General features: G+C 58.7%; 2 protein-coding genes across 4 annotated transcripts; one reads left to right on the top strand and one right to left on the bottom strand.

The window, feature by feature from the left end:
* Positions 1-31: 31 nt before the first annotated feature.
* Positions 32-1,903, top strand: Insl3 (insulin like 3). 2 transcript variants are annotated; one of them, XM_046437249.1, is made up of 2 exons: positions 32-221; positions 1,505-1,903. In XM_046437249.1, the coding sequence occupies exons 1-2, from the start codon at positions 32-34 to the stop codon at positions 1,702-1,704; spliced, it is 390 nt and encodes a 129-aa protein (XP_046293205.1). In that variant the 3' UTR covers positions 1,705-1,903. The 2 variants fall into 2 exon arrangements, 1 of the variants encoding a protein (XP_046293205.1); XR_006850243.2 differs by lacking the exon at positions 32-221 and adding an exon at positions 320-1,424 and having other exon boundaries at positions 1,505-1,616.
* A 1,453-nt stretch (positions 1,904-3,356) lies between these two features.
* On the bottom strand, positions 3,357-22,133 carry B3gnt3 (UDP-GlcNAc:betaGal beta-1,3-N-acetylglucosaminyltransferase 3). Of its 2 annotated transcripts, none has more exons than XM_046437458.1 (4): positions 22,000-22,133; positions 8,428-8,487; positions 6,205-6,827; positions 3,357-4,815 (listed from the first exon to the last, which is right to left on the bottom strand). In XM_046437458.1, the coding sequence occupies exons 3-4, from the start codon at positions 6,778-6,780 to the stop codon at positions 4,264-4,266; spliced, it is 1,128 nt and encodes a 375-aa protein (XP_046293414.1). In that variant the 5' UTR covers positions 6,781-6,827; positions 8,428-8,487; positions 22,000-22,133; the 3' UTR covers positions 3,357-4,263. The 2 variants fall into 2 exon arrangements, with proteins under 2 accessions (XP_046293414.1, XP_046293415.1); XM_046437459.2 differs by having other exon boundaries at positions 22,058-22,123.
* Between the last annotated feature and the right edge of the window lie 1,426 nt (positions 22,134-23,559).

The following is a 23,559-nucleotide window of genomic DNA, read 5'->3' on the forward strand; positions in this document are numbered from 1 at the left end:
TCCCCGGTGGGGCTGGGCGTCTTCTGCCACCATGGACCCTCGTCTGCCCGCCCGGGCACTGGCGCTGCTGTTCGCGGCCCTGGTGCTGGCGATGGGCCCCGCGCTCGCCCTGGAAGCGCGCGAGAAGCTGTGCGGGCAGCACTTCGTGCGCGAGCTGGTGCGCGTGTGCGGGGGCCCGCGCTGGTCCCCCGAGGCTGGGAAGCCGGCGCCAGGCGGCGACCGTGAGTGGGGACGGGTGGGGACGGGCGGGGACTGCGCTCGGGGATGCCTGGGTGGAACAGGTGCAGGCGGGCAGCGGTGAAAGTCGCCAGAGGCTGGGTCCCCTGCGGGTGTGGGGACCGTGGGCGCAGGAGAGCAGGACATTCCAGTGCGCGGGTGGGACGCTCTGTATATAACAACATTTTGATTTTGATGAATTTCCCCCTTAATTTTGATGTATTAAAGATTTTTGTTTTGAGACAAGGTGTCCCGAGCTGCTCAAGGCCTCGCTAAGTTGCTGAGGCTGGCTCTGAACTCGCGATCCTCCTGCCTCAGCCTCCGGAGTCGCTGGGAGACCCTGACTCTATATAAAACAATAAGAGAGGGGCTGGGGATGTGGCTCAGGGCTAGAGCTCCCAGGTTCAGTCCCCAGTGTACATGGGAGGGTTATTGCTTTATATTTTTTTATTGTCATTGTCGTGGTGTTGGGGTTGCCGGGCACCAGCTTTACCACTGAGCCCCATCCCCAGGCCCTAAAATATTCGTCTTGGTTTTTTGCTGCCTTCTCTGTGCCTCTTCCTCCTTACTCTGTCCCTGAGTCTCGTGTAGAGGGTGCTGGGTCCCTGGGTGTCCCCTTCCTGCACACGTGTGCACCTGGAGGGGCCCCACCAACTCTGCACCTTGGGGAGTGTGTGGCTCCATCTCTGACCAGGTCTTGGACCTGCTGGGGAACCAGCACCATCTGCAGCTCCAGGAGCCCAACATTCTTTGGGTCGGGCTTGGGGCACGCAGGTGGGGACATGTACAGCTGGGGACGTAAGTGTGGGCATGAGAGTGGATGACGGAACAAACAGCTTCCTGTGTGTGCAGGGGCCCCAAATAAGCAAGCCAGTTTCTCTCTCTCTTTCTGTACCGGGAATTGAACCCAGGGGCACTTGACCACTGAGCCACATCCCAGCCCTATTTTATTTAGAGGCAGGACCTCACTTTGGCTGAGGTTGGCTTTGAGCTCACCATCCTCCTGCCTCAGCCTCCTGAGTGCTGGGATGGCAGGTGCGCACTACAGCGCCAGGCTTTTATTTTTTATTTAGAGACAGGGCCTCACTAAATTGCTGAGGCTGGCCTCAAACTGACTTTCCTCCTGCCTCAGCCTCCTGAGCTGCTGGATCACAGGCGGTGCCACCACACATAGCCACTCCCTGTTCCCTGTGCATGAGGAGCCTCTGGTGGGTCCTCGGCTGGGTGCACACAGTGTGGGGTGTCCTCTGGGACCCCCGTTCCCTGCTGACTTCTGCTCTGTCCCCAGGTGAGCTGCTGCAGTGGCTGGCGGGAAGACACCTCCTTCACGGGCTGCTGCTGGACGGGGACACTGCGCTAGTGCCCGGCCCCGGGGCCCTGCTCCCGGCTTCTCACCGCCGCCGACGGGAAGTGGCCACCAACCCCGCAAGGCGCTGCTGCCGCAGTGGCTGCACCCAACAGGACCTGAGGGCTCTCTGTCCCCACTGAGCCCTCCCTGGGGGTGGTCCCAGGGACAGGCCCAGAGGCACAGAGCACCGTGATGACCGGGGGCGGGGCATGGGGGTTGCCTGGGACAGGCGCTCACCACCTCTGCAGGCCACTGTGAGCTGTCCTGTGAAGCCACCTGGGGACACACCGCAGCCTGGACTTGAGGATCCCCCGGTTCATGGAGCTGACACACGGGGCGGCGGGGCAAATGTCCTCTTTGAGAGGGGTCCCAGACGCTGCCCTCCTTGTCCCCGATGGGAAATAAACAATCCAGAGCAGCTCCGCGTGTTCTCTAGAGAAAGGGACGAGCCTGGGTCAGCCCTGCGTGGGCCCGTCCTGATGCCACCCTGAGGGTCACCCAGTGCAAAGGGGGAAACTGAAGCCCACAGAGGGGGACCCGGTAGCCCGCTGCAGGGCTTCTCCCAGCTCCCCTCCAAGGGACCCCCACCTCCAGCCCTGGAGCAGTGGACACAACCCAGAAATTCCTGAGTGACCATCAGAGTGGACATTTATTACTCCAGCTCTGAGCGTTCCTCTCACCGCAGCCTCCCTCCACCCTGGGTGGGGGATTGTATGATAGGACCCTTTCGTAAGACTAGGGAAGCATTTGGCTCAGTGACCCATTTACCTAGTGCCCAGGGCTGCTGTCACCAAGGACCACAAATTGGATGACTTAAACCACAGGAATTTATTCTCCTTTGGAGGCCGCTGGTCTGGAGGCGAGGTGTTGCAGGGTTAGAAATCCCTAGTGTCTCGGTTTGTGGCCACATCGCGCCACCGCTCCTCCATCATCACGTGACCTTCTGCTTTGTGGGTGTCTTTGAAACACCCCTGCTGGGTTTAGAGGCCACCCTAATACAGCCCTCAATACTTACCTTAATTCCATCTGTAAAGATCCTCTTTCCAGATAAGGCTGCATTCTGAGCTTCTAGGCGATATGAATCCATGTGGGAGGAGGAGGAAGCGGCCCAGGACTGCAGGGGAGCCGTGGGGCAATGGGGAGCCAGAGAGGATGTGAGAGTGTGAGCAGGGATAGGGCGGGGGCAGCTGTGGCCTGGATGTCCCCACCATGCTGGGTCCCCTCACCTGGTTCTGGGTCTCCAAGCCCTCACCACTCTGGTGCCTGCCTGTTCAGTCTTTGACAGGTTTGCCTTTTTGTTACAAGGTGGGTCCGAACGGGGACCCTTCCCCCAGGAGGCAGGAGGAGCACCCGGCAGGGTGTGAGGCACACAGTAGGCGCCCAGTAGATACTTGGGGGAGGAGAGGAGGGTTGGAGATGCACAGCCATTGTCCTGGTGGGAGGAGAAGCGAACGGGGCGGGGCCGGATGGTGGCCCCACAGGATTCAGAAGGGGGTCTAATGTCCCAGCTGTCAGGAGCAGTGCCACCCACCGCCTTTCACTCCAGGTCCTGCAAACCCACAGCCTGAATCAGCCTTGGCAGATGTGAGCTGGGGGCAATAGGGAGCCACAGAGGGCGTGTGAGCGGGGCTGGGGTGAGGTCCATATGCCTGACAGAAGCCCTCTGCTCCCACTTTCAACCACCCACTGCCGCCACGGGTACTTCCTCCTGAAATCTGAGACTTGAAGAGACAGATGTCGACCAGTCTCTCGTTAACACTTAGAAACAGCTTTTTTAAAAAATAAATTGATCTCCAGGTTTTCACAAAATGCTTTATTCCCTGAGGACACTCTGCCCAGCTGCCTCATCCCCAAGGGGCCTGGGGAGCTCAGGTCCCGCCTGGGGGCAGCAGGGAGTCACCAGCTCACGTGGACCCTCCCACCTGTAAAACACACTGGGGCCGCCTGGGGACCTGTCACCCCTTCCCTGGGCAGGGGGTGGGTGAAAGTTGGCCCCACTCTGAGCTGTTTCCTGAGCTCTTGGTGGGGGGGGTGCAGGTGTGGGGACAAAGCCCTGCTGGGGACTCGGAGCCACTCTGAGTTCCCACAGCCTGATGCGGACAGCTGTGTCCCTCCAATGACACTCAATGCCACAGGTGAGGCAGGGCGGGCCGGTCTCTCTCTAACCGAGGGGCCTGAAGCCCACAGAGGCATTAGGAGTAGAGCCGCCGGCCCAGGCTGACCACTGCTTCCCACTCCAGTGGACACAGGGGCCCCTGGATGGCCTTGAGCTGTGGCTGGAACTATCTACCACAAAATGACCAGAGCACCAGTTGGAAGGAGGGGTTGTGTCAGTCCAGTCTGTGATTCAGGTCAGAACTGGGAAGTGGGGCCTTCACCCAGGGGACCGGAGGCATCCACAGCTGGAACCCTGGCCGAGGGGCTTCCCGTCATCAGACACCATGGAAAGGTGCCGGTCACATTGCCTGGGTTTGCTCCCGACCGGAGAGGGAACTCTGGAGCACAGACCCGGAGGGTTTTGAAGGGTGTGTAGGAGTTCGCCAGGCAGCATATTCACTCCTCAGACCCCAGGGCTCCTTATGCTCAGCTCCCCTGGGAAGACCAAGTCCTCTGCCTCCTGCTTCCCAGGAGGAAGGGATCCTTCGTTTTTTTGTTCAAGTGGAGACAGGAGCTCAGTAGCGGGGGACCTTGAGGTGACCTTAGAAGACCTGCACCCGCTTGCCACAGGTGAAGTCAGGCTGGCTCAGCGCGTCCCACATGAGCAGCATCTCGTAGGGCAGGAAGCGGTGCACCAGCAGCAGCTCCCGGTAGAAGCAGGGGTCAAAGGAGGACAGGCGGGTGGATGGGGCTTGCACCCCAGCTGTGCGGATGCCGCTGTGGGAGGTGGGCTTCAGCCCCTCGCGCTCCAGGCACATGCCCAGGAAGACGTCGTCAATGGGGAAGAGGTCCAAGGCAGGGGCGGCCCTGCGCAGGGCAGCGGCGGTGAAGCGGGACAGCAGGAAGCCACCTCCCCCGCAGTAGGGAGGGTAGCGCTCCCCACGCGTCACCACCTGGGGCACGTAGTACTTGCTCCAGGGAACCCGGATGGGGCCCACATTCTGGATCAGATGCCCCACGAAGAGGTGTTGGTCGGGGTCAAGGCCCTGCAGGTAGGTGACCATGTTGTCAGTGTGTGCAAAAACGTCATCGTCCCCGTTGAGCACGAAGCTGGCGTGGGTGCACCTGGTCTTTTGCCACTCGAGGAACAGCACCTGCAGGGAAGGAGGGGTGTCAGCTTGAGGGCTGGAGTCACTCAACAGGGATAGCCTGTTACTGCCACTCTCTGGGGTGACCTGGGTCTCAGTTCCCAACTTTCCCACAGGCCTCATTATGGCACCTGCTTCCCCAGTTGGTGGAGCTTTGTAAAGAATCAAGATGTCCTGAAAATTGTGCCATTTATATTTATTGTGCTTCCCTTTAACTCCACCTGGCTGAGCCCTGTAGTTACTCATGTGACTACTAGTTGACACCTACCTTTCCCACTGGTCTCTGGGCTCCCTCAGGGTGGGACAGTGTCTCTCCTTTGTATTCCATCTCCCCAGCACCCAATATGGGGCCAGCATGTCACTAGCGCTAGGTGCATGCTTGTCAAGGTGAAATTTACTGCACTTATGCTTTAAGAAATCCCAGCTACTTGGGAGGCTTGAGCAGGAGGATCTCAAGTTCAAGGCCAGCCTCTGAAACTTAGTGAGGCCCTAAGTGAATCAGTGAGGCTCTGTCTCTAAACAAAATACAAAAAGGGCCGAGGATGTGGTTCAGTGTTAAGCACCCCAGGGTTCAATCCGTGGTGCCTCAAAATGTGACCTTGGGAGATAGGTGTGGTCCTCAATCCTGGTAAGGGAACAGACAGGGCATTGAGCAAGGTGACCCATGGAGAAAGAGCCACCAGAAGCCTTGGCTCCAGGCCTATGTGCCCCTGTGCTGTCCCCTAATGTGTCTCCACTTGGCTTTGCTCTTCCTGCTGCCCTGGGCTGGGTTCTTGTCCATCCAAAGGTCCTCATTGAGCACTTACTATGTGCCAGGACTGAGACACAGACCCAGCCTCATGGGGAGATAGAGCCAGCACAAATAAATGAGAGGGAGCCCCTGTCACTGCCAAACTTAGCTGAGCACCAGTTGCCTGTGGAAGTGCCTTAGGGTTTTGTTTGTTTTGTGATGCTGGTGATGGAACCCAGGGCTTCAGTCATACCAGGCAAGTGCTCTACCCCTGAGTGACATCCTATCCCAAGATGCCTTACTAATACTGTCTTATGTTGTCCCCAGAGCAGCCCTCAGAGGTGGGGGGGGGGTCTAATTCACATCCCATTTCCCAGGTCTGGAAAATCAAGGCACAGAGAGGCAAATGAACTCCCCCAAGGCCAAACAGCAACCAAGAGGCAGAGGCTGGATTTGAACCAGTGTCATCCCAGCAGATCTCTGCAGGTCATCTTAATCCCTCTGCCCTTCCTCCCAGTCACCCAGGGGAGGAGCAGGTCACTAAAAGGACAGCGAGGTCAGAGGAGGGGCAGTAGAGGGATGAGCGGAGGTTTCTGGTCCCCTGGGCCCCTGGAGGCAGGAAGGATCTGCCAGCGCACCGCCACCCGGCGCCCGGTCGCGCCCACCTGCTTGAGCGTGAGGTTGAAGAAGGAGTCGTGGAAGTCCCACTGCAGGATGTCGCCGTGCGTCCGCGCCTCCAGCTCCAGCAGCCGGTTGACCTTGCGGGCCTCGTGCTGGTGGCCGGCGCTGCCCACGAGGAAGAGGCGCCGCAGCTGCGCGCCCCGCACCTGGCGCTCCTGTCCCCACGTGCGCCGCACCAGCTCCCGGCGCTCGTAGTTGCTGGGCGACGACTTGATGGCCAGGAGCAGGAACACGGGCCGCGCGCACTTGTCGGGCGACGCGTCCTGCAGCAGCGGGAAGCTGCGACAGTGGCGGTACAGCAGGAAGTCGCGCACGTGCCGCGGCTGCCCCGCAAAATCGGGGTGCGCGGCGGCGGAGGCGTTGGCGAGGCACTGGGCGGGGCGGGGGCGCGCCGGCGGCGGCGAGGGCCAGGGGAGGACCTCGGGGGTCCCCAGGGGCTTCTCGGGCAGCAGGCAGCTGGGCGGTGTGGACACGTGCAGGCTGAAGAGGACCAGGACGGCGAAGGTGGCCACGGCCAGGACCAGGCCCAGGTCGGGCCGCAGGGGGCGCGCACACCTCATCCTGGCCAGCCCGGCCCGGGGTCCCAGGAGCAGGCCGTCGAGGGCTCCTGTGGAGAAGGACGGTCTGGAGGGCTGGCCACCGCCGGGCACCCCCAGCCACCTGGTTTTTCCGGTCTCCCCCCCAGGCTAATCATGTCCAGAATCTCTCACCCAGCCCCCAGCCGGGTTCTCCCCACTCCTGCTTCAGAGAGCACCAAAGAGCCACCAGGGGGAGGCGAGGAAGCCTTTAGATTTTGTGGTGCTGGGGGTTGAGCCCAGGGCCTGGTGCATGCGGGACAAGCGCTCTACCAACTGAGCCACATCCCAGCCGGAACCGCTTTGTGACAGAGGAGGCGGCTGGGATCCTTTCCACCTCCCCACCAGGAAGCTTTGAGCTTCTGGTTACAACAGTTCCCATTCTTCCTGTTTCTTTCTTTCTCTTTTCTTTTTTTTTTTGGTACTGGGGATTGAACCCAGAAATGCTTAACCACATCCCCAGCCCCCGCTTTTTTAGTTGTAGATGGACAAAATACCTTTTTTAGATTATTATTTATATGCAGGGCTGAGAATCCAACCCAGGGCCTCACAAGTGCTAGGCCAAATGCTCTACCACTGAGCCACAACCCCAGCCCCCTTTTTATTTTTTATTTAGAGACAGGGTCTCACTAAGTTGCTTAGAGCCTCCATAAGTTGCTGAGGCTGGCTTTGAACTCATGATCCTCCTGCCTCAGCCTCCTGAGTCCCTGGGATTACAGGCGGGGGCCACTGTGCCTGGCCATTCTTCCCGTTTTTAGTGGTCCTCTAACCTGACCACGGACCCTGGCTCTGCTTACATCCTTCAAACACAGCAAGGCTCAAACAAAGCCATCTTCCCTGGCAACCTCCTACAGATGCCCCCAAACCCATCCCAAATGGCCCTTTCTCCAGCAAGCCCTTGTTGGTCCCTCTGTAAGGGTCCCGGTTGGCCCTTGTCTCTAGTCCTTCTCTCCCTCCCTGGTCCGGTCCTGATTTCCTGGCGGTGTCCATGTCTGGCTTCATCTTTCCCAGTATGGAGGCAGCTTGTGGGTTTGGCATCACCCAGAATGAGGCAGACACACGGGGAGGAAGGGAACGTCTACTGAATTCACAGATAAAAAGTGAGTCCACTCAGTGTCTCTCTGGTGAACTTGTATGTAGCCTTCAAAACCCCGGCTGTCATGATCCTTCCTCCTGTAAACTTTTCCTCCACGCATCCAGGCAGAGCCCACGATCTCCCTTTCAGATTCCTTCCCCAGGTTTCCCCGGGCACCTGCAAAATCCTTTTGTTGGGCCAGGTGGGTCTGTGTTGTTCTCCAGCCTTGAATTAAGGATCTACTTTCTGGTGAAGCATGACAGGACCAGATTAGACTCAGGCAGGGCTTTTCTATTCAGCAAATACATACTGCACCAGGGAGACCCGGAACATGGCAGTCTCGGAGAGCACACTTTAGGGTCCAACTTCTGGGTTTGAAGTTAATTCTCTCATACCCTGGCTGGGCCTCTCATTCCCTGGGCCTTGGGTCTCCTCAGATGTAGAGGGGACCTCCAAGCAGCCCCCAGCTCACAGGGTTGTGTGGCCACAAAGGGCACCAGCCACTTGTGCATAGTGGCACTTGAGTGTTTGTCGAATGAACATCTGAACGTACTCACCTTGGACTGTCTTGGGGTGCCTGTGCTGAGCTGGGGTCTCTTCTGTCTCCCCAATGGCACCTGAAAGAGTACAGGGCAGTCAGAGGGTTCTGTCAGGCCTCTTTAACCCCGAGTGACCCCCCTCCCAGCTACAGGCTGGGAGCAAGGCAGAGAGTAGCTTCCTGTTTCTATCTTGGGTAAAAACTTAGCATGGAAACTGGGGACAGGGCTTCCCTTGCCGACCCATGAGGCCATTTCCCAACATGTTCCTCTCAGCCTGGCCAAGGTCTCCTGGGCCAGATAGACATGTGCAGCCCCCAAAACAGGGCTCAGATTCTACACTGCAGGTTCCACTGTGTGACCTTGGGAAAGCAGCTTGCTGTCTCTGAGCCTCAATAGAAACAAGAAGAATCAACCCTACTAAAAGTACCATGGACAGTTTCTCCTCCCATACACCGGGCGTGGTCCTGCCTCAGGACCTTCGCACATTCTCTTCACTGTGTCTGGATTGCTCTTCCCCCACCCCCTAATCCCAAGCAGTTCAACTCCTTCCTGTCATTGCACAACTGTCACCTTCCCAGGAAGACCTTTGTGGGTGGGACACTAACTATTCTGATCTGTATTCATCTTACTACTTCTTTTTTCTGTAGCACTAGTCACCGCCTAAAATACATAATGAAACTTTTTAAAGTTTTTTTTTTTTTCCTTGACCATTTCTCCACCACAATGCGTTTTCCCATTTTATTCCCAGCCTCTATGTGCATAGTAGGTGCTCAATAAACGTGTGACTAATGAATGAAAGAATGTTGGGTCGCCACAGCCCCTGGAAAAAACCCCGATTCTCAGGATAATGCACCACATCTGTTCATGGCCTGCGCTCCTCTAATACACCAGGAGCTGGGGACGCATCGGTGGATAGGCGCGGGGGACACATGGGTCCCGCCACTGTGGGGCCCACACCCTGGAGTGTGACGAACAGCAAGTAACTGACTCAACCAAGGTGACTGGAGAGGAAGACTCGGGGGGGAGTAGAGAAGCAGCTCAAGCTGGGTTCCTGGCTGGGCACACACCACGTCACCGCTGCAACCCACGACGGGTGGGGACTTCTCACCAGCCGCCAGGCGGTCAGCTCTGCAGTGGACACCTGCGCAGCTTCCTCTAACCTAGTTCTGTTCTGAGTCTCTCCCCCCTCCCCCGAGGCGGCTCAGACCCCACAGGCCCAGGCTCAGCCCCCAGCTGGCGCCCCATGCCCAGCCCCAGCCCCAGGGGGTGTTCTCTGGGCTTCTGGCTGCAGTCGGGGTCCCGGCCCTTCCTCGGGTCTGGTCAGTTTGCTCGAGAGGCACCTGCCCACGTGGAGCCCTGCCCCCAGACTGCCAGCCTCCGCCCTGTGGAAGAGCCTGGCCTCGAACCTGCGTGGTCCTGCCTCAGGTCCCTGGAGCCGCTGTGAGGACAGGTGTGCACCTGGCCCAGCCGCAGCTCTTTTGCAGGTGTGGTGGCGCACGCCATCATCCCAGCCGTCCGGAGGCTGAGGCAGGAGGATCGCGAGCTCCAAGCCAGCCTCAGCAACAGTGAGGTCCTGAGCAGCTCAGTGGGACCCTGTCTCTAAGGAAAAGACAAGATGGGGCTGGGGACGGGGCTCAGCGGAGGAGCGCTGGCCTGGCCCGTGAGGCCTGGCTGGATCCTCGGCTCAGCACAGAAAAATGAATATGGAAACAGGCCGCGAGCCGCCTCCGACTAGACCAATCAGAGCAGCAACGCGAGCCTGGAGCCGAGCTCCCAGATCAAGACAGAGTCACACGTAAAACTCGACACAGAAGGGACGGGACCAGGTGTGCACAGAACCCGGGGAGTCCTGAGCGGTCACCAGGACCCCAGGCTGAGCAGCTGCTGGAAGGTGGCGTGTGGCCAAGAGCGGAAGCAGGGGAGCAGGAGCAGGGGGTCCCGGGCAGAAACCCAGGTCCCCTGTGTCACCCGGGACGGCCTTGCCGCTGGTCTGTCCGAGAGGCTAAAGGGGAACCCAGGGAGGACCATGTCCACCAAGGAACCCAAACACAGGATTTCCAAACGTGTCAGGGATGGGGAGGGAAGTGACACAGTGACCTGGCCATCCAACCAGCGTCTGCCACAGGGCCCGTCACCCAGAGGAAGGCGGGACAGCCGGGTCTTCCCTTCCCTGCGGGCTGGCCGGCAGTCAGAGGTCGTCCCAGTCCCTGCGCTCCGGTGCCTCTGATCCGAGACCGGCTTAGACCAGAGGAAGAGCCGCCCCGGCCGGAGCAGTAGGACTGAAGGGCCGCCTTCAGGTTGCGACTCCCAGAACCGAGGGGACATGGACGTGCTGTCCTGGGGGAGGGCAGAGTGTCCCAAAGGACGAGGATGGACAGGCTCCCGGTGCCAGGCACCCTGGGAAGGGCAGGGAGCTCCCTGGGCGTGCCGCTCACGGGAACCTCCGCCTGTCCCCACCTGAAGCCCTGGAAGCCCGTCCCTCGGGGGTCCGGAGGCTCACCCCCAGGCAGGGCTGCCGAGATCCTTGGCCACTGCCCAACTCAAGCCTTAGCCCCTCTGCCCTTCCCTGAGGTTGGGGGTAGGGATGAAGGTCCCCAGCTTCCTCATTCTGTCTTGGTGAGCAGCCCCTACTTGAGAGGCTACCTCAGGGCTGCTGCCACCAGTCACCTCATTAGCATACAAAGACACACTCCCTGGGAGATTCCCAGGATTTTAGGAATTGTATTCTAGGGAATGGGAGGAAGACCAAATGTATTTCCCAATATCCTAGGAGGAGATGGGGTCTGGGCTGGTTTGATTTTAAGGTCTGGTTGACATCTGGGCTGAGAGATGAATGAAATGCAAGGAAAAGCCAGCATGGTGGCCACCTGGGAGGGAATAGCAGGTGCAAAGGCCCTGAGGTAGGAATGGGCTGAGCAGCCGAGGGCCCTTCAGGAAAGCTGGGCGCCAGCCCTGGGGGCTCAGCCTCTGGAAGATAGGTCCAGGAGATCCAAAAATTCAAAGAGCTGAATGCTGAAGGAGATTTCAGTTTCACAATGGAGACGGTCTCCCAGTCACATCCTGTGCCTCCATAGAAAGACCAAGTCACCAAAGAGGAAATCACATGAAGGAAGCCAGGGCATCTCCTAGATACCCCAGCACCCAGGGTGCTCGGATGGTAGGGAAGAGGGTGAGTCATGAACCTAATTTTAGGGCATGAGATCCAGTGGGTAGAAATAGGACATTCAGGACTTTTGAAAAGTTTGGGGGGGTGAGGCCCTGCCCCATCTGCAGCTTACAATCTAAGCCAATCTCTCTCTCTCTCTCTCTTTTTTTTTTTTTTTTTGGTACTGGGAATTGAATCCAGGGACCCTTAATCACTGAGCCACATCCCTGTCCTTTTCTATATTTTATTTAGAGACAGGGTCTCACCGAGTTGCTTAGGGCCTCACTAAGTTGCTGAGGCTGGCTTTGAACTTGTGATCCTCCTGCCTCAGCCTCCCAAGCCGCTGGGATTACAGGTGGGCGCCATTGCACCTGGCTTAATTCTTAACAGAGTAACTTAGTCCCAAGGGACACCTGCCTGGGGACATTTGTGTATGTGTGTGTGCGCACGCGCGCGCATGTGGTTTTAGGGATTAAACCCAGGAGGGCTCTACCACTGGGCTACATCCCCAGCCCTTTTATATTTTTATTTTGAGACAGACCCTTGCTTAGTTGCCTAGGCTGGCCTTGAACTTGTGATTCTCCAGCTTCAGTCTCCCGAGTTGCATGGACAGCTGCATCCAACTGTATGGGGACATTTTCTTTAAAAAAATCAATTAATTAAAAAAAAGTTTGTTTGAGCCAGATCTCAGTATGTTGCCGGGCTGGTCTCAAACTTCTGGGCTCAAGGGATCCTTCTTGAGCCTCCAAGGCCTTGGCCTCAGCCTCCCAAGTCACGGGGACACGGGCTCGCGCCACCTGGCCTGGCTTGGAGATATCTTCGGTTGCCATGACTTGGGGGGCGGGCAGGGGCCTGCTGGGGACCTTTTGGCTGGAGACAGGCACATTGCATAACATCCTGCACTATTATAGCCTGCTCCAGCACAACACCCACCCCAACGGATACTTGACAGCTTGAGGAATTTCCATCAAAACCAACAGATAACCCAGAAGAGAGAATTCAAAGTGAGGGGCCAGGTGCCCGGCTCAGGGGTCGGCACTGAGACCTTGGTTCCATCCCCAGCACCGGAAAACCAAAGGAGAAAAAACCTAAACCAAACCAAGACGACGACAAAGCCCACCAAACAGCAGCAGCCACAAAACCCCGGGGAGGGGGAGGGGCAGGAGGAAGGAAAAGGAGACACAGTTCCTGAAACTGGGGCTGGGCATCCAGGGGAAATGGAACCTTGGACACGGCTACTTGGCTTTAACGGATTCCATAAATGCCTATTCTGTTGCTTGCGTTTTATTTTCATGTTTATTTGTAAGAACTTTTTAAAAGTTTTTTTTTTTTTTTTTTTTTGTAGTTGTAAAGGCTCACAATGCCTTTATTTTCTTTTGATGCGGCCGAGGGTCAAACCCAGCGCGCGCCTCCCCGGTGCCACCCGTGCCAGGCAAGCAGAGCCGAGCTGCAGCCCCAGCCCAGAACTTTTTGCTTAACCTTTGTTGGCACCTCTTTTTCTCCTCCGGGTTGTTTTCTCTAACGGGAGGGATTCTGGGGGCTACCCTCGTAGATCCTGGCAGATCCCATCACAAAACTCACAGATTCCCCCATTCACTCAGCAGGTGCGGCGGGCGCCGGGTCTGAGCGGGAGTGGGAGGGGCCAGGTTCTCGGTCCCTTCCTATCCCCTAGGGTCCCCTACACGCCCATTAATGCAAACTGGATCCTCTTTTTCTCATTCACCAAGGCACCCACTGAACTCAGATCCCTTAAGGCTTCACGCCCGGAATGGATCTTCCGAGCTGGCCGGACTGGAGGGAGCAGGCACCTCGGGGCTCCTCTCAGTAGGAGGCTGGACCAGGGCACATTCGCGGGTTGGTCCAGGAACTCCCACTGGGCACCACACTGGGCTGTGTCCGGGCGGTACCCACCCATCCGCAGAGATCTTGCTATCAGCGGGGTCGGGACCCCACACCTGCCCTGGGAGACACCGGGCGCGGGGTTGCCTGGGGGCCAGGGTCGGCTTCCTGGAGGAGGTGCACAGGGCTGGGTGTTGGTGGGCAGCCCCTCGAGGCCCGGGTTCGAGTCTGTGGTCCCCAAGATCCTGGGGCCAGCAGCCTTTCCTAGAAGCCCCTACCTCAGAACACACACGGAGATCACTCATTCATTCCACAAGCACGCGCTGGGTGCTTGTCACCACCCTGGACGCCCCCCACCCCCAGTCAGATGTGTATGTACCTGGGGGACCTTCCCGTACACCCCAAGCAAGCTGTGGATGCCCTGGGGCCGCCAGCTGGGGTCCTCTAAGTCAATCCAGTTCGGACAACCAGGTACCTGCAGTCCCACAGGTTGAGGCTCAGTCCCCAAGCCTGTCCCCTCCCCCCACTTCCAATGCCCACCATCAGCCCAGGTGGGTTTCCAGGGTTTCTCACCCACTAGTTGGAAATCGGTGCTCCCAGACCCCTTCTTTGGGTCCCGTTAATTTGATGGAGTAGGCCACAGAGCTCACGGGGCAGCGGGGGTCGGGGGTGCAGAGACGGCGCAGCCCGAGGGGCGGGAGAAGGGGGCGGGCTTTCCCACCCTCCCCGGGCAGCGCTGATCGGTTTTCCCCTGGCCTCCTTGCACAGGTATGATTGGCAGCACCATCGGCCAATCAACTCCCCGCCAGCCCCCTCCCCTCCCTGGAGGCTGGGGTGGGGCCGACAGTCCCAGCCCTCTAATCCTGCTCCAGGTCTTTCTGGTGACCAGTGTCCCTCCAGGAGCTACCCACAGCTGCTGCCAGCTGCCTCATTAGCATTCAAGACCCTGGGGCTGCAAAGATTCCTCAGGTGTTAGGAGGTGGGCCAGGAACTGGGATGAGCCCTAATCTGTGCTTCCAGCTAAACCCAGGACCCCACTGCGGGGAGGAAAACGTTCAAGGGGTTCACGGGAAATGCCGGGAAGCCGGGTGGGTGGCTCCGCCTGTGATCCCAGCAGCTGGAGCTGCAGGCTGATTAGCGAGGCCCTGAGCGACCCGGGGAGACCCTGTCTCTAAGTGCAATATAGGGGCTGGGGCTGGGGCGCAGCTGGCAGAGTGCTTGCCTCACGTGCTCAAGGCCCGGGGCTCGATCCCCAGCACCGCACACACACAAAGTGAATAAAACATAAGAAGGGCTAAGGACGTGGCCCAGTGCTTAAGCACCCCCGAGTTCTATCCCCAGTACACACACACACAAAAAAAAGTGCCTGGGGAGACCCCAGGACCCCCCAGACCTCACCTGGCCCCTTCCCAGCGGGAAAGAGAACTTGGCATCAGATTTTAACTCCATCCGGAAGCAGCCAGGTCCTGTTTGGCCCTCAGTTCACCCCGGGGGGTTCCTAACCCAGAGATGCCGAGAGACCCCACCAGGTGTGTGTGTGTGGGGGAAGGGACAAGGGCTTGCGTATTTCACCACCATGCGGTGGTGGCCTCAAAAACAGTCAGGTCATGGTCCTGGCTCCTTTGGTCCCCCCAGAAGCCCCCACTTACAGCTGGGGACACTGAGGCTCAGCATGGAGCAAGCTCAGAAGCCAGAACTCTGAGAGGGGCCTGCCCCCCACCCCCCCAACTGCCTTCCAGAGCCAGTCACAAGGAGCTGTGTCGTGGGTGACACCAAACGTGGAGGGACAGAGAGCCTGGGGACACAGGGGCACCCACGCTGCATTGCCCACCCTCGCGTGGGCGGCCCATGAACCTGTGGCACACAGGAGCCCAAGTCTTATCTGACGCAGTGGCTGCTGGGCCATGGAGCACTTATTGAGCACCTACTGTATGTACACTGGGTTCTGGGGCCACCCGCTCTGCCCTGTGACATAGTAACCAGAAGCAGCTTTTATAAATGCTGTAGGGGGAAGAGGAAGCAGCAGGGGACATGATCGAGCGGGCACCAGGGAGATTCTGAAGGATATTGCGGAACCCCCCCGGGGCCGGGCCCTGCGGAAAGGTCACCGGAGGCAGAGGGCACAGTAAGCGCAGAGCCCCGAGGTGGGCACAGGCCTAGGGTGCTGGAGGGGGACATGGAGGAGACAGGAGGGTTTCTGGACCAGCCTGGAGTCAGAAAGCAGAACCGGGCCGACCGGGAAGAACCTCATGTTCCATGCGGGAGGCGGCGGGGCTGCGGGGACCTGAGCCTGAGCCACTCCATTTTAAAAGCTCCAGTTGGAAACCTGCGGTGTCAGCAGGCACAGCCACAGGGCCCCCAGTGTGGCTCAGAGAAGTCACTTCCCCTCACCCTGATAAACAGAGTCAAGCTGACCTAGCCTGATAAGTGGGAAAGGCGAGAAGATCAGGGTGGGGACCACCAGACCAGATGCTCCTGTCCCCAGAGAACCTCCTGTTCCACGGTGGTAGCTGATAAGGATTGAAAGGGGGGTCAAAAGCCCCCAAATGTTGAATAAATAATAGAGCCGAAGAGCCTGAGGAGGACCTGACATCCCGTCACTTGTCATCACACTGATCCTCTGTGTGATCCTCACTCCCTCAAACTCTACCGCCTCGTCTGGCCCCGGGTGAGAGCCGCAACTTCTCCCGACGACCCCCTCCTCAACCGGCCGCCCACTCCACCCCGGGAAAAGCCTGCCTTGGATGCGGACCTGTCACCGCGCTCCGAGTGAGTGTGCATCTGCTGGACTTGGAGCCTACGGCTTGCGACTTTGGAGCTTAGCACACAGAGGGACCTTCTGTCGGGAGACTATCTTGATCAAGTGTGTTTGCAGAGCTTAGACTAATCTAGAAGGGTTTGCTGTGTAGTGGGTCATGTCGATTGCAGTGCCCAGCCTCGGGGACTGCCATTTCCTTGGTTAAGAACCTGTAGAGTGAAGTTGTATGGAGCGATTTGAGGAATAAAGCATTGACGAGGGCAGAAGTGCATGGACATTCTTCCTCTCCTCCCCCTGGTGATAGGGAGCCATGGAGGGTGTGTGAGTAGGAGAGGAGACTTTTAATTTATGCTTTTAAGAAGTCCCCTGTGGCCACCAAGGGGCAGGGGTAATCAGAGCAGGAGGAGAGGGCAGGGTGGCATCTAGGTTGAAGCACTTGGGTCTGGGAAAAGGGGCAGGTTGGAGGGATACAAGAGTGGGCGGGCTCAGGTGACGTCGGTGTTGGAACCTGGATGTGGGGGTGGACAAGAAAGCGCGCGGGAACAGAACGGGAGCAGCCTCAAGTCTCTCACTGGGACACTGAGGGAGACCCAGCCCGGGCCAGGAGGGAGCAGGTGGACCAGCACAGGCCCCGAGGCCCCTCAGGCTTGCAAAGGTCAGGCCTGGCCTGGGGAGCCCCAGGTGAGAGGAGGGGACTCACAGAGGACAAGGCCACAGCAGTGACATCCGGGATGACACTCCAGGACCCTTATCTGTTCCACATGACCAGACCAGTCAGCTTCCCTCAGGCTGTTTGTCTTCATGCACCAGTGCTGCTTTGCCCAGCCCAGAGTCTGCTTCCTTCAACACACACAGAAAAGCCACTTCTATTCACTGGCCAAGACCCAGGAGCCTCCCCTGGGGGTGTGGCTGCTGAATGTGGCCATCTCAGCGCCCACAACCTCTGCCCTGCCCACCAGCTCCAGCCACACTGACTTCCTGAGCAACCTTTAAGCATCCGGGCTCCATGCTGCCCCAGGGCCTTTGCACATGCTGCTGCTTCCACCTGGGACTCCCTTCCCTCTAGCCCCTGCCTACCCGGTTCTCTTTAATCTTCAAGTCATAGCTCAAATGTCACCTCAGCAAAGTTCTGACCTTCTATCTAAACCACCCACCCCACATCTGCTCTTCCCTGAACCATTTCAACCAGAAGTCACCGGAAACTGACTAGCTGATCTTCTGTCGGTCTCCCAGCCAGCCAGGAGCCCCAGAGGGGACTGGGTGCTTCGTCCTCTATGGCTATGTTCCTACCTAACACTCACCAGGTCATTTTCTCTCGTCTCACTTCATCCTCACTCTCCCCTTCCACCAGTGTTCGGCTTCAGAAAATGGGTAGATCTGTAGCTTGAGGGAACACACGTCATGTACAAGGTCCTGGGTTCCAGCCTCAGCATGAGGAGGAAAAAAATAAACAAGAAGAACCTGGGCTGGGGTGTGGCTGGGTGGTAAGAGCCTTGTCCAGCTGGGGGGGGGGGGGCTATAATCCCCCCCCGCAGCTGCAGAGGCTGAGAGAGGAGGATCCAGAGTTCAAAGTCCAGCCTCAGGAACTTAGCAAGGGCCTTAGCAACTCAGAGAGACCGTCTCTAAATAAGAAATAAAAAGGGCTGGGATGAGGCTCAGTGGTTAAGCTCCCCTGGGCTCAATCCCTGGACGACCCCCCCCCAAGAAAAAAGTCACCCCATGTTTACCAAAAACACAAACATAAAAGAAAACAGAAGAAACAAACCAAAAACTAAGGGGGGTCCAGGTGGACCTGAAGGGCAGATCCTGGATCCAAATCTTCTGCAAGAAATGGGCAGCTCAGGAAGGCCGGTCACCGGAGTTTGTCCTACAGGAGGCGCCCTGACCCCGCCAGCCCTGACCCTGCCAGTCCTCAGCAGGACCACGTCCAGGATGGCTGTGGCTCCCTAAGTCCGGGACGCTCAAGCGCCTTCTGTAAAGGTGCAGTGTTTGCATAGAAACTACGCACAAGGTCCTGTTGACTTTAGATGACCGCAGACTCGCTCCCCCTAGGGCAGGGAGGACACCCGAGCACGCGGCGTGGCTAGGGAATCACGGCCCCAAAGTCTGTCCGTGTTGAGTCGGAGCTGCCTGTGAGGGACCCCTGGGCACCTTCGAGATCCGGGCACACTCTGTACCCGGGATGAAGAGAGACAGTCCCCAGGCACCAGATGTTTGTGATCTCTAAATATTCATGAGGCGTTGTCCACGGAGCACTGAATATTCATAATCCATTGAATATTAACAAGCCCTGAGATACGCAGAAGTGCCGACCACCCAGCTGAATTCATTTTGGGAACCCCCCACCCGCCGCCGTGACAGCACGGCAACCTCATGTCCCTTGCCATCAACCCAGGTGATGGCCAACCTGAGTGCTTGTCCTGGGTAGGTGTCCCTCCAGGCACTTCTGTCCTCCTCAACAGGAGGCCAAGTGACAGGAGGGGTTGAAGGTTGCACGGGAGGCAAGCCCCGCCCACTCCCACAGCCCAGGCCCCGCCCCCTCTGACCTATGCCCACGCTTGACCCCAAGGGCCCCCTGCCTGACCCCAACTTGGGGGCCTCCACCCCCTCATGACGCTTCCACTTTCCAGATGAGAAACGGAGTCTCAGAGTCCTGGAACCTTCTCTAAGCCTGTCCCACCTGCGCTTTTACCCCCAGCCCAACTCCAGCTTTGGGAGGGGAGTAGCCCAGCCCCAGCCCCAGACCCAGCGGGTCTGTTTCCCTATCAGGAAGATTGGGTCCTTGAAGTAGCCATGGCCCCTGGCAGCCCACTGACCACCTGTGGGGCCCAGGACAAGTAGCTGGGTCCCCTAGACCTCAGAATCTTCCAGGGGGATGGTGGCAGCTGCCAGCCAGGTCCCAGCGGCAGCGGGTGCGAGCACTCCATCCACATCAGTGACAGCTTCTGCACGTTCACCAGCCCTCGTCTGGGATTTGAATGGGGGCGTGGAACCTTCTGAGGACTTTCTCAGAATGTTCTGAAACACTCTCACACAAGTGAGGGGTCAAGGGTGATGGAAGCAATTAGAAGAACCCCCTTTGTGTGCATAAGGGCCACGCGCCAGCTCCGCATGGTGACCTTTCTTGTAAGGGACATGTCTGTGAAGGGCCACCGGTATGTTAATATCAACAGCAGTCACTGTTGTCACCTACATGAAGCCCTGACTCTTGGAACAAGTGCTGACCTCCTCCTGAGTGTCCCAAGCTGGGTCTAGGTTTGGGGGACTCAGCCAGGATAACAGAACAGCCCCCAGGCTCATGGAACTCAGGTGCACATTGGGGAGAGAAAGGTAGCAAAGGGTAATCTTCTGGAGCTGGACTCCAGGGGGGAAGAAACTCTTCCCGCCTCTGAAGGAGCCCCAGTGCCTCCCTCGGGGCCTTCCAGGGGGTCTTGGTGGACAAGATGGGCACAGAGAAGGTGCCCAACTGCCTGAGGTCACACAGCCCATGGAGACTGGGGCGGCTCCTCGCCTGTTGGTACCGGCTTGCTCTACCCGGGATGGCTTGCTCTACCCGGGACGATGGGCAAGCCCCTTTTTATGAAGAACGGGAGTCACTTTTACAAACAGAAAAGAAAGAAGAAAACTCCCAGTAAAGATAATTCCTTAGACAGGCTCATTGTAGCCAGAGCTGCTTCATAAAACCATGTGCTGCCCCAGGGCTCCATGTCGACTGTGCCCCGGGCTCTGGGCGAATACCTGGGTGTGGAAAGGGTGGGGGACATAACCCTTTAGACCTTGGCTTCCTGGTTTCCAGGTCAAGGCTCAATCCCCATCAAGGCAGTTGCGGTCACAGTGATTCATTTAGAGAGCTGTCGTCCCTCTCTGGGGAAACTGCCCCAGCCCTGGGGATGGATCCAGCGTGAGGCAACCCCAGCCCGGCTCCCCTGGGCTCCCCTGGGCTCCCCTGCTAGGGCGGGAGACCTCCCCTTAGAAGGTGGGCTGGGCTTCCCGGCTTAACCCTTCCTGTGTTCCAGGGCAGATGGGGGACACTGACGTCTCATGGCCCCACTTCTGGGGACTTCCTGGACCCCACACCTTCAGGCTGGGCAGTGTCCTATGGTGCTGCAATAAATCGTGCTACTATCACACAAAGATAAACACCAAACCAACGGGTCACAGAGCTGTGTGATCAAGATTAGAGATCACGTGAGCGCCCACGTCTGGCCACCTGGCCACCGTCTGCCTGTCTACACCTGTCCTCACAGGACGGCAGGGCTGGATTAGACCCTTTTGTATCGAGAGGGAAAATGAGGCACAGCACCATCAACTCATCTAGGGGAGGCTGGGTGGAGGCCCAGGCGGCCTCCCACTACCACTTGATGGCGTTTCCTTTAATTTGCTCTGTCGATAATGAGCTCCCCTTCATGGGAGGTGATCAAGCCACACCAGAATCCCACCAGGCAGAGATTGTTCTGGACCTCTCCCTGGCTCATGGGGTGGCCCCAGACAAGTCCCTTCCCTGCTCTGGACCTCAGAGGCTGGTGGCAAGAGGAGAAGTCACTTAGACTTTCCCAGTTCCTCTTGGGTCGACCCAGCTGTGCCTCTGAGCAGTCTGAGCGGGCTTATGGGGGTTCTCTGAGCTCACAGGCTCCAAGGCCCCTTCTCCTGGTTCCCCAGAGCCAGAGCAGCTGTCAGAACCTGCCACACCTTGGGAGTGAGGGACGGGGAGAGGGAGGGCGATGTAGCTGGGCCAACAGGACCTGCTCATCTAAGCCAGGTGGGGGCCCAGCTGTCCAACTCAGGGGCCACACCTTCTCCTGACTCCTCTGCGTGTGGTAGTGGCCTTGGGAACTGCTAGGCGTCAGGAAGGGCTGGCCACCCAGGGCTGGCCCCAGAGCCGGCATTGAGGCAGCTCCCCTTGGGACCTGAACCTCTGATCTGAACTACAGAGGAGGGTGTCTTCCCGCTGGGAGGGCGTGTCTCAGTTTCCACATCTAAAAATGTGGCCACACACACAAAAAAATGCCTCTGAAGGGAAGTTGGTCAGAAGGGTGGCCCCATAATTATTATTAACATAATCATGGTGACGGCTCATTGCCCCCTGAGCGGCCACAGTACTTTTCCACCCTCCTCCACAGGGTGCCTGCCAGGAGACCTGCTTAACACAGAGGGAAACTGAGGCTCCAGGCTTAAAGTCACGTGTCTAAGAGTCCCCCGTGGCCAGCAGGACACCCCATAATAAAAATTCCCTTCCTGGCTGAGCAGTCAGGCACCCTCCTCAAATCCGGGTCACTGTCTCACCTCAAGGAGGAGAAACTGAGGCCAGGCGACCAGGAACAACTTTACCGAGCCACAGAGCTGCGGCTGGCAGAGCCGGGACCTGAAGGAACCCTGGGAAACCTCACGTTCCCGAAGGTGGCCCAGCCCCGGCGCAGCAAGAAGAGGTCGGGGATCAACCGCGGTTCCCGCCAGAAACGTCAATCAGCGCCCTCAGGAGCTGGGGGACAGTTCCTGGACAGCCACCCTCAGAGGGCTAACAATCGCCACAACTGGAACAGCGACCGGGTGGACGAGGGCTGAGTGCCAGCCGCTCCTCCGGGAGAGCCGGCCCAACCCTGGCAGGAGGCGGGGAGCAGGGGTCCCCGGGGTTAGGGAGGCTTTCCTCCCCGGCCAAGGCCACAGGTGGCCTCGGAAACGCCGGGGATCAATGCTGCCGATGGGCGGGGCCAGCCGAGTTCCTGCGACTCGGGGCTGCAGGACGTCGCTACATCTTCAGGGACTTGCTAGTGGCTCCCTGGACCCTCCTTGCCTCCTCCCGGTGCCCACTCCCGGGAGCCGCCAGGTCCTCAGGGTCCCTAACACTTACCCGCCAGGCGACCGTCCAGGCCCTGCCCTCCTCCCCTGGAGCGGAGAAGGGCTCTCACCTGGCGGAGCCCCCTCCTCCCGGCCTCGCTCCTTCCCGCTGCAGCCTGCGAGCCGCGTCTCCCGGACGCGCGGAGTCTCCGGGTGGCCCAGGCGCAGCGCCCTCCGGCCCCGCCCCCGACACGCCCCCGACACGCCCCTTCCCCCGGCGGCCGGGGCCAGCGCCGGACGCTCGGGGCCTCTCCGCTCCTCCCGGGCCCTGGAGCCCACCTGGGTCCGGCGCGGCCAGGGAGGGGGCTCCCCGCGGCTGGAGGTGGCCGCCGCGCTGCGCAGTCCCTCGGCTCAGGGCCCCGCGCAGCGCTGGCCCAACGTGTGCTCCATGAAGAAATGATGAGCTGGGAGGCAGGCTGGATCCAGGGCTCCAGGGTCTCTGCAGAGGGTTGGAAGCTTCCAGAAGCCCCAGAAACCTGTCCCTCGCACCTCCTCCCCCGGACTTCCGGAGGTTTTGGGCTTGACATTCAAAAAGGTTCTGGAAGTGGAAAGTCAGATTTGGGATTGGGGGGACGGGGCTGGGTTTGGGGAGGATTTGAACTCTGTCCCCTGCTGCCTCCAGGGTCTATAGAAGTTTCTAGGCTTGGAATGTTGGGATCAGGACCTGTGGGGTGAGGGTCCAGGTGTATGTAGGCTCCATTCATCCTGCGTCCTCCCAGCTCCATTGCTTCCTGAGAGGAAGGGTGAGGGGCCTGGCTGGGGCAGAGCTGGGACAGAGTGAACTCTGCTTGGCGCAAAGTGATTGCAAAGGGAGATGGTGTCTCCTGTGGCTGCCCCATAGGGGCCCCAGGACATCAGGGGCTCCAGAGACACACCTTCCTTGCTGAGATAAACACTTGGACTTCGGTTAGGAGCTTATGGACACCCCATGGGGCCCCAGGAAGGACCCGTCACATTCTTTCCTGTGGGAGGTCCCTGCCCATTCCCCACCTTCACCCGAAAGGGGCCCTTTCCTGGGTTGCCCCGGAAACGTGCAGAACCACTGTAAGTAGAGGAAGCCCGCTGAGTCCTCAGAACCCTGTCCCCTGCTGCCTCTAGGGTAGACACCCAAATCCTGGTCCTTCCAAACACGTGCGTCCAGGGGACCCTGGACACAAAGGTCAGAGATCTGGAATCTAAAGCAGGGAGTGAGTAGCCTGCCCTGGTGAGGCATGCCGGGAATCCCAGCGGATCTGGAGGCTGAGGCAGGAGGATCCCAAGTTCAAAGCCAGCCTCAGCAACTTAGCAAGACTCTTCAGCAAAATAAAAAGGGCTGGGGGTGTGACCCAGTGGTTAACCGCTCCTGGGCTCAAAAAAAAAAAAACAAAGATGAAAAAGAGAGATGGGGTAGGTCGTCTCTCCCCCGTGAGAGTCCACATGCTCCCAGTGGCAATTCCAGGTGAATCCAAAACAGGTGTTCCAGCAGATCCTTGTGCACACGGTCAGGGCAGCACCATTTACAGTGGCCAGGGGACCGAAGGACCAGTGTGTCCATCTCAGGGCGGAGGGATAAAGGAACTGGTCCGTCCACATA

This window comes from Marmota monax, unplaced genomic scaffold, assembly GCF_021218885.2.
Source record: "Marmota monax isolate L192 unplaced genomic scaffold, Marmota_monax_Labrador192_F-V1.1 WCK01_AAM20220418_F8-fsc00021, whole genome shotgun sequence".
NCBI classification, from domain to species: domain Eukaryota; kingdom Metazoa; phylum Chordata; class Mammalia; order Rodentia; family Sciuridae; genus Marmota; species Marmota monax.